This window comes from Salvelinus alpinus, chromosome 36, assembly GCF_045679555.1.
Source record: "Salvelinus alpinus chromosome 36, SLU_Salpinus.1, whole genome shotgun sequence".
Taxonomy (NCBI): Eukaryota; Metazoa; Chordata; class Actinopteri; order Salmoniformes; family Salmonidae; genus Salvelinus; species Salvelinus alpinus.
In genome coordinates, this window is record NC_092121.1 from 21,121,501 (window position 1) to 21,132,650 (window position 11,150).

The window sequence follows — 11,150 nt, forward strand, 5'->3', positions numbered from 1 at the left end:
CAGAGCCAAGACTTGAACCCTAACATCTGTGCCAAACTTGTAGTGTCATACCCAAGAAGACTCAATGCTTTGTCATTATGGAGTATTGTGTGTATTATGAGAAACAAAATGTGGTAAAAGTAAAGCGTTCTTAATACTTTCTGAATGCACTGTATCATGTATATTTTGTTAACTGTCCGGATGGCTTGGTCTTGGATGAGAGGTAGCTTATAGCACTTCTATTGCAAACTGAAAGCTCGTTGTGTATTCAGCTCACTGTCTGGATCCATGCGATAACTGGAAGAGTGAAGTAGGAGATGGAACTTAAGTGTTTGTCAGTAATGTTACCTTTTTTTAAATCGTCATAGCAGGCACAGGTATACATGATGCTAGCTACATACTCGTATTTGATTAATAAACAAACATGTTTTCGCAAACCTTTGATAAAAAGGATCACATCAATGTAGCTTCAAACGTCCTTTGTATACCTCTGGCATACTGCAAACTTGCCACCAGCCTGGTGCTGTTGTCAAAACAATGGCAACGTCACACACTAGCAAGTTGTGCTTTGCTGATGATTTTTTATATTTTTTTGTCCGCTCACACAGGAGTATTGTTTTTGTTTAAGGGGGTGCTGCAGCAACCCTACTTCCCGCAGCTATGAACATAACCCTTGTTACTTGTGTGACGTATGTGATCATGTGTCTCGTTTCCCTGCGGTGCCATGTTTGGCCACATGTGGGCAGTGTTGTCACTTGATCGTTTCCTTGTGCAGTAGTTCTTTTGAAACTTCTTTGGTACTCCGTATGCATAATATAACTAAGTAAAGAAGTTCAAAACTGGAGGTATGAGGATAATAAAATAATACATTTTTTCTGTGTCAGTGTCCTGCAAGTTATACTATGTGGAATGGGTATCTCTAAGGCCACATCTGATACATTGATCCGTAGATTCGCCACAAGTAGTCATAGACAAGAGAAGGCATATACGAATAGTTGTAAAAATCCTATAGCTACTTGTATGTAGTAGGCACATCCAACAGAAAAAAAATATATATTTTTAGTCAGTGACGTTTGTATTTTGACTGAGTTGACTGTTCCCTTTATTTTCGTGCATCTGGATGGATTGTGGGGAAAGTGCTGACTTCGAATGACGAAATGTATTCGCAAAGACTGATGGAGTGCAGGCGAGGCTTTCAGGTTTGTTACGCGATGGCCGCTCGTTTAACATTATTTTGTTTTAGGACATAAACAAATATTTCATGAAATGTTACGCTTTGTATGGTAACTACACAGCACCGGGAAAGTATCGACATTGTTATAACTGAGCTATTGTGCCCACTGGCAAAAACGGAGTTACCTTTTCAGTTTGGTACTCAAGTGTTTTTCCCCGTTCGTCCTAGGCCTAGCTTCACTTGAGCGGCGGGTTGGTAGTTTCGGATGAAGCGGGCAATCGGTTTGAAAGAGGCAGGTTCGGTTAGGCTAGTGAATGACGTTTAGCAAGCTAACTTAGGTCGATCTTTGCATCGTTGTACAGAAATAATATTTTGAATAACCACTTTCAAATGTATGAAACTTAACTAGCTAGTTGGGATTTGAATAGCTAGCTAGGTAACAAGCTAACTTGTTAAATGAAACTGAGTATGGTAGCAGCTAACGCTAGTTACACATGCTAATCTAGTTTAGATATAGCTAGTTAGTCAAGGTGATACGAGGTATATAACTAACGTTACAACTAACGCTACCGTAGTTATCTAAATCATAACTAGCGGGTTGAAAATAGTGGAATCCTATCAAAACACAGCTAGCTAGCGTGTGACGTTGTCATTGTTTTGACAGCAGCACCAGGCTGGAGCGAGTTTACAGTATGCCAGAGGTAGGTTACCATGACAAGAACTGACGTTTGACGTTACATTTATGTGAGCTGTTTTATCAAAGAAGGTTTTCTAAAACATGGTTTATTTAACCAAATACGAGTATGTAGCTAGCATCATGTATACTTGTGCCTGTTATGAGGATACAAAATTATGGTAACGTTAGTGACAAAACACTTAATTCAGTTGCATCTCCCACTTCACTCTTCCAGTTATAGCATGGATCCAGACAGTGAGCCGGATACACAACGAGCTCTCAGTTTGCAATGGAAGAGCTATAAGCTCGTCCAAGACCCAGCCATCCGGAGGGTTAACAACAAAATATACCGATATGATGGGGTGCATTTCAGTGTGCCGGTTGGTATTGTGTTTCATTAACTTTTTCTTATTTTGGAGTAGGGTTGTTGTACATGTCCTGAATTGTAACATGAGCCTTTGACTTTTACTTGTCATCTCTCCAGGACTCGGGGTTCCCCCCAGTGGGAGATTTGCGGGACCCTCGACCTCGTAGAATCTGGTCCAGGCACACAGAGATGGCCCTGCCAGTGCCCAAGTTCAAAGTTAGAACCCTAACTAACTTGCTGACTCATCATACACTCATACCAGCCTCACTCTCTAAAAGCTGCACTGTAGCATGCTATCTTTAATTTACCTTATTTTGTTCCCAAAGCTGGATGAGTTCTACGTGGGCCCCATTCCCCTCAAGGAGGTGACCTTCGCTCGCCTCAATGACAACATCAAGGAACCCTTCCTGGCTGAGATGTGCGCAAAGTTTGGAGAGGTGGAGGAGATGGAGATATTGTTTCACCCTAAGACCCGTAAGCACCTGGGCCTGGCCCGCGTGCTCTTCACCAGCACCAGGGGGGCGAAGGACACGGTCAAACACCTGCACAACACCTCCGTCATGGGTAACATCATTCACGCTCAGCTGGACATCAAAGGTATGACATGGATTCATGGCTTAATATCTATGTGGTTTGATTTGATATAAAAATCTATTTTGTATAAAAATAACTTCTATTGCAATTACTATTGAAGTATAGAGGTGTTTTATGGAGACATAATTGTTGTCACATTAGAATTTTGTGAAGATATTAGCTACATCCTTGTCTTATGGGTATGTTTGTGTGTATCTGCAGGCCAGCAGAGGCAGAAGTATTATGACCTGATAGTGAGTGGCTCCTACACGCCCCAGACTGTGCCCACAGGAGGCAAGGCCCTGACAGAGCGGTTCCAGCTCCCAGCGCCAACACAGCCAGACACGGTACACTCACCAAGGGCTCATCACAACCATCCTACTGACATTTTCATGGAGGATTTACCTTTATGGTCCATCATTCTTGAGAGGCTTTCATAATTTTCTACTGTGTAATGTTTTTTATTTTCTCTGTCTAATTCTCCCATCTTCCTGTTCCTCTCTCTCTGTGCAGTCGTCAGATATCAGGCGGAGACTGTCCTCTGAGATAGCTGGCCTGGCTGTGGGCTTGGCTGCAGGGGTACCGGCTCTCACCCCTGGGAGCACCACCCCCTGCTCTGTGGACACAGGCTTCAGTGAGCAGCGTCTAGACACGACCCCCTCCTCTATGGGGGGGCCCTACACCCCAGGCTCCTCCGCTTCCTCGCAGGGAGGAGGAACGCCCTACACCCCTCGCTCTGTCTCACAGGACTCGGGCTACGCTGTTGCCAGGTCAGTATTGGGGAACAAACACCCTGCATAATAGCTCAGATGTTCATTTATACAAAAATGTGTTTGTCATTCCAAAAAGGTATACACATTTCTCTTTATTAGGATAGCAATAGTCAATGTGGTAACTTGTGTTATATATAAACCCTCTATGAACCCTCTTTCTCCTTTTGTTTCTTAGACAAGTTGGATACAGTGCTGGCCCATTGACCAGTGGCTACCCTCCCCAGGACATGCTTCCCTCCTCCTCCTGCTCCTCCTCTACCGTCTCCTCCTCAGTCGGGACATACAAAGCTCCCCGGTACTCGGAGGACCCCCATGCACCTCCTCAAGACCCCTACCAAAGGTGTCGCCCCACATACCCCCCTACCGGCCCTTTCCGTCCTAACGAGCCCCCGCTCTACCCCACATACCCAAACGCTGGAGGGGCTGGACAGCACATGGCACACCACCCTGCAATGCCTCCCCCACCTCCTGCACCCCAGTACGAGCAGCCTTCTTTGGCAGACCGGGACAGAGAGCGGGACAGGGACTCAGGAGGGCGGTACGGTGCCGGTGGGATTGGCTCTAGAAGGTCATCTTACCAGGAGGCCAACTCTTCCTCCAAGTATTCCCACCACTCGCATCACTCAGAGAGGGAGAGGGGCTACAGACGGGACAGCCTGGGCTCCAGAGAACACGGCAGACACCGTAACCACCACTCACACAATCACAGCAGCAGTAGTAGTAGTAGCAGCAGCAGCAGGCGACGGAGCAGCCACGACCGAGACAGCAGGGAGAGGGACAGAGACAGCGACTACTCAAACAGCTCCGACCCCAGATTCAACTCCAACTCCCACCGCTCCTCCTCCAACAGCCTGTCCCCGCCTCCATCTGCCTACCCCTCCTACTCTTCCTCCAAAGACCAACCCCCTCCCCACAACCCCTCTGTCTCCTCCCGCCTAGAGCCCTCCTCAGTGTATCGTGCCCAGCCTAGTGGTGCTGGTTCTGGGGAGAGGGGGTCTGTGTCTGACAAGGACCCCCGATCCCACCACACCCCTCTGCCGCCCCCTCCACCACCTCCCCTCCCCCCTGCCTCTGTGATAGCGGCGGCTGTAGCAGAGACGCTCAGCGCCCTTGACTTTGGCCAGGAGAGCCCAGTCAGAGAGGAGACGTGGACCAATCCCAAACGCCGGCCCACCACCCCACCTCCCCCTCCTCAGCATCCCTCCACCCCTCCCTCTTCTCCACCCCACTCCTCCATCGCTTCCTCCTCCACTTCACCCTCCTCCACCTCCCTCCCACATCATCTCCCCTCCTCCACTTCCCTCTCCCCACCCCCCCAGCGAGACTCCTCCTCCCCGGAGCCAGATTCCACCAATGAGAGCCTGCCATTTGTCTACCACAGCAGCAGCTTAGACTCTCGTATTGAGATGCTCCTGAAAGAGCAGAAAGCTAAGTTCTCCTTCCTGCCCTCCGATGAAGATGAGGAAGAGGACAGGAAGGAAGAAAGGCAGAGAGAGAAGGTGGCAGCAGCAGGAGAGGGAGGAGCAGCAGGCGAGGGCAGGAGCAATAAGCAGAGGGAGCAGGATGGGGAGAAAGACAGGCGGAGGAGACAAGGAGGAGATGGAGGCCAGCAGAGGAGGAAAGGAGAGAGGGATAGAGACGGCCGTAGAGGGAGGAAGCAGAGAACGGGGGAAGAGGGGAGGAAGAGTCCCACTGTAGTAGCACAAGCTACCGCCTCCTCCTCCACCTTCTCTCCCCGCGTCCCCACCACAGATGACCATACTAGTCTCCATGGAACAGGACCTCTGCAGGAGGAGACAGCCCAACCTGAGCCTATTGATCCAAGGACCAGACAAGGGGCACAGACACCCCCCTACAACGGAAAGAGTCAGGTAAGAACATCTTACTCTGTTAATAGAAATATTGTAGGAATCAGATTGTATGGAAACGTTGGTGTATTGTTAGCAGGGATTGTCAGTTGATGCAAAAGTGTGGGAAATTTGTGAATTCTCTCCTCTTTCCTTCCTGCAGTCATCCCCTCATTCCTCTGGGGAAGACATGGAGATCTCCGACGAGGATGAAGAACACACCATTACAGCAGTGACCACCCACCACGCCACTCCTTCCTCCGTCTCTTCTCCATCTTCATCCCAGGCCCCCCTGCCCTCCCAGACAGACCCCTCTGCCTCCCCCTCTGACCCCACACAGCACTTTGGCACGTCCATGCCTGCTCCACCCATCCCCTCTTACCCCCCTCACCTCCCTCCCCCGGGCTTTTCCCTGCAGCCCCCTCCACCCCCCTGCATCCCCCCACCGCTGGGCCACATGGAGCTGCACTCTGAGTACCCTCCTCCCATGCCCCCACACATGTATGACTATGCCAGCAGTATGGAGCTGATGAACCAGTACAGTGGCGGAGCCCCCATGTCCTTCCAGATGCAGACCCAGATGCTGAGTCGGCTGCACCAGCTGAGGATGTCTTCTAATGGCACCGCTGCCCCTGGCGACGCCCCCCCTTCAGACTACTACCACTCCATGCCCCCTCCCCCACACCCCCACCACCCCTACATGGACCAAGAAGGGGGTGGCTACGACCAGGACCAGCACTACATGTCCCCCCACTTGCCCTACGCCTACCCTGGCCCCTCTCAGATGCCCCACCACCACGCCATCCCCCCTCCACACACGGGCTGGGCCCCGCATGTCTTACCCGAACACTACGCATACCACACCCCTCCGCCCTATGGGACTATGCCTCCTGTGGGGGGAGAGGCCCAGTACGGGGCGGAGGGGGACCCCCAAATGCCCCTGCTAACAGAGAACCCCCACGAGGCCACAGTGCAGCTGGTGCTGGCCACCCTCATCCAGGAGATGAAGAGCATCATGCAGAGGGACCTCAACCGCAAGATGGTGGAGAACATCGCCTTTGGAACCTTTGACGAGTGGTGGGAGCGCAAGGAGACCAAAGCCAAGGTAAGAGAGTGGAACAACATGTTCAGAAAGCACAGAAAAAACGCCCTATACTACATACCTGGTTTGGGGAGTTAGTGAGGTAACTTTGGGCAACCCTTGAGTTCAACTCGGGATAACTGGTACCATGAAAGTGACTCACCCTTCAGCCAGGTACATTTCTATGGCAACTAATCCTTCAGAACTAACCTGCAGGCTAACTCGGGGCTAACTCCATTTATCCTGAATAAAGTGTCTGCCATGAGTTGAGGACCAAATAAATCAGATTCCCTCCCTCTCGTCAAGATTTCCTCCCTCCATCATCCCCCTCATTTTATTAATCAAATGTCTTTTTGTATGTTAAACATAAATGTTAAAATACCTATCGCATTACAATTAGTAATGACAGAATGCATTTGAAACTTGACGCACAATAAAACTTTTATCTATATAAAGGTGTTTGTGCATTGATAAGCACACCAAAGATGGCATTAACACCATAGCCTGTTGAATTTGCAAGATAACCTTTCTAGCAATTTGATTTTGGTACAAATAAAAATGTGTCACTTACTCACCCATGGATTGATGTTTCAGTATTGTCTCGAGTTTGTCGTTCGATTAGCCACGTGCAACATGCACACGCAGTTACAAGCCTGCTAGAGTTAGCGGCAGGCGGACAAGCAATATCCACCCTTGTATTACGGATGAAGTCTGAGCTGGAATGTGAAGCTAACTGAAACCCTGAGTAGATCTAGCTTGCATCGTAGTATACCCATCTGGTCAATTTAAATGGGTTTCTGATTTCCGTTTTTCAAGTCGTACATGGTTTTCCTGTTATTGTTTTTTTTAAATCCATTATTTGATTTGCTGTGATACCCATTGGCTTTTGTAAAACCACATCTGTCCTCCCTCCCCAGCCGTTCCAGACCATGGTTCGGGGTGTGGCTGCAGTGAGGGACGAGGACAAGAAGGAGGAGAACAAGGCCAGCAGCAAGCCCCGGGAGCCCCTCATGTCTCTGGTGGACTGGGCCAAGAGTGGAGGAATGGAAGGCTTCTCACTGAGAGGGGCGCTACGACTTCCCTCATTCAAGGTAAACAAGTACACAGAGGCAGCAGTTGGAACTCGGGAATTGTCAGTTACTGATGTACATACATTTTTGTACTGTGCATAGGAAATAGAGATGGATTAGTACTGTACATGTATAGACATTACACTAATACATGCATAGACATTACACTAATACATGTTCATGTATAGACATTACACAAATACATGTTCATGTATAGACATTACACAAATACATGTTCATGTATAGACATTACACTAATACATGTTCATGTATAGACATTACACAAATACATGTTCATGTATAGACATTACACAAATACATGTACATGTATAGACATTACACAAATACATGTACATGTATAGACATTACACAAATACATGTACATGTATAGACATTACACAAATACATGTTCATGTATAGACATTACACTAATACATGTATAGACATTACACTAATACATGTATAGACATTACACTAATACATGTATAGACATTACACTAATACATGTATAGACATTACACTAATACATGTATAGACATTACACTAATACATGCATAGACATTACACTAATACATGTATAGACATTACACTAATACATGTACATGTATAGACATTACACTAATACATGTTCATGTATAGACATTACACTAATACATGTTCATGTATAGACATTACACTAATACATGTTCATGTATAGACATTACACTAATACATGTTCATGTATAGACATTACACTAATACATGTATAGACATTACACTAATACATGCATAGACATTACACTAATACATGTTAATGTATAGACATTACACTAATACATGTATAGACATTACACTAATACATGTATAGACATTACACTAATACATGTATAGACATTACACTAATACATGTATAGACATTACACTAATACATGTATAGACATTACACTAATACATGTATAGACATTACACTAATACATGTATAGACATTACACTAATACATGTATATGTATAGACATTACACTAATACATGTACATGTATAGACATTACACTAATACATGTACATGTATAGACATTACACTAATACATGTATAGACATTACACTAATACATGTATAGACATTACACTAATACATGTATAGACATTACACTAATACATGTATAGACATTACACTAATACATGTATAGACATTACACTAATACATGTATAGACATTACACTAATACATGTATAGACATTACACTAATACATGTATAGACATTACACTAATACATGTTCATGTATAGACATTACACTAATACATGTATATGTATAGACATTACACTAATACATGTATAGACATTACACTAATACATGTATAGACATTACACTAATACATGTATAGACATTACACTAATACATGTTCATGTATAGACATTACACTAATACATGTTCATGTATAGACATTACACTAATACATGTATAGACATTACACTAATACATGTATAGACATTACACTAATACATGTATAGACATTACACTAATACATGTATAGACATTACACTAATACATGTATAGACATTACACTAATACATGTATAGACATTACACTAATACATGTATAGACATTACACTAATACATGTATAGACATTACACTAATACATGCATAGACATTACACTAATACATGTTCATGCATAGACATTACACTAATACATGTTCATGTATAGACATTACACTAATACATGCATAGACATTACACTAATACATGCATAGACATTACACTAATACATGTTCATGTATAGACATTACACTAATACATGTATAGACATTACACTAATACATGTATAGACATTACACTAATACATGTATAGACATTACACTAATACATGTATAGACATTACACTAATACATGTATAGACATTACACTAATACATGTATAGACATTACACTAATACATGTATAGACATTACACTAATACATGTATAGACATTACACTAATACATGTATAGACATTACACTAATACATGTACATGTATAGACATTACCCTAATACATGTACATGTATAGACATTACCCTAATACATGTTCATGTATAGACATTACACTAATACATGTATAGACATTACACTAATACATGTACATGTATAGACATTACCCTAATACATGTTCATGTATAGACATTACACTAATACATGTATATGTATAGACATTACACTAATACATGTATAGACATTACACTAATACATGTATAGACATTACACTAATACATGCATAGACATTACACTAATACATGTACATGTATAGACATTACACTAATACATGTATAGACATTACACTAATACATGTATAGACATTACACTAATACATGTATAGACATTACACTAATACATGTATAGACATTACACTAATACATGTATAGACATTACACTAATACATGTATAGACATTACACTAATACATGTATACATTACACTAATACATGCATAGACATTACACTAATACATGTACATGTATAGACATTACACTAATACATGTATAGACATTACACAAATACATGTACATGTATAGACATTACACTAATACATGTTCATGTATAGACATTACACTAATACATGTTCATGTATAGACATTACACTAATACATGTTCATGTATAGACATTACACTAATACATGTTCATGTATAGACATTACACTAATACATGTATAGACATTACACTAATACATGTTCATGTATAGACATTACACTAATACATGTACATGTATAGATATTACACAAATACATGTTCATGTATAGACATTACACTAATACATGTATAGACATTACACTAATACATGTTCATGTATAGACATTACACTAATACATGTATAGACATTACACTAATACATGTATAGACATTACACTAATACATGTATAGACATTACACTAATACATGTATAGACATTACACTAATACATGTATAGACATTACACTAATACATGTATAGACATTACACTAATACATGTACATGTATAGACATTACCCTAATACATGTTCATGTATAGACATTACACTAATACATGTATATGTATAGACATTACACTAATACATGTATAGACATTACACTAATACATGTATAGACATTACACTAATACATGCATAGACATTACACTAATACATGTACATGTATAGACATTACACTAATACATGTATAGACATTACACTAATACATGTATAGACATTACACTAATACATGTATAGACATTACACTAATACATGTATAGACATTACACTAATACATGTATACATTACACTAATACATGTATACATTACACTAATACATGCATAGACATTACACTAATACATGTACATGTATAGACATTACACTAATACATGTATAGACATTACACAAATACATGTACATGTATAGACATTACACTAATACATGTTCATGTATAGACATTACACTAATACATGTTCATGTATAGACATTACACTAATACATGTTCATGTATAGACATTACACTAATACATGTTCATGTATAGACATTACACTAATACATGTATAGACATTACACTAATACATGTTCATGTATAGACATTACACTAATACATGTACATGTATAGATATTACACAAATACATGTTCATGTATAGACATTACACTAATACATGTATA

General features: G+C 42.3%; 1 protein-coding gene across 2 annotated transcripts; it reads left to right on the forward strand.

Moving 5' to 3' along the window:
• The first annotated feature begins 1,067 nt into the window (after nucleotides 1–1,067).
• LOC139565097 (histone-lysine N-methyltransferase SETD1A-like) lies at nucleotides 1,068–7,772 on the forward strand. 2 transcript variants are annotated; one of them, XM_071385175.1, is made up of 9 exons: nucleotides 1,068–1,178; nucleotides 2,065–2,209; nucleotides 2,314–2,412; nucleotides 2,523–2,793; nucleotides 2,992–3,116; nucleotides 3,283–3,539; nucleotides 3,718–5,413; nucleotides 5,553–6,494; nucleotides 7,388–7,772. In XM_071385175.1, exons 2-9 carry the CDS (start codon nucleotides 2,072–2,074, stop codon nucleotides 7,640–7,642), a joined length of 3,783 nt encoding a protein of 1,260 aa, XP_071241276.1. In that variant the 5' UTR covers nucleotides 1,068–1,178; nucleotides 2,065–2,071; the 3' UTR covers nucleotides 7,643–7,772. The 2 variants fall into 2 exon arrangements, with proteins under 2 accessions (XP_071241276.1, XP_071241277.1); XM_071385176.1 differs by lacking the exon at nucleotides 1,068–1,178 and adding an exon at nucleotides 1,185–1,854.
• The last annotated feature ends 3,378 nt before the right edge of the window (nucleotides 7,773–11,150 follow it).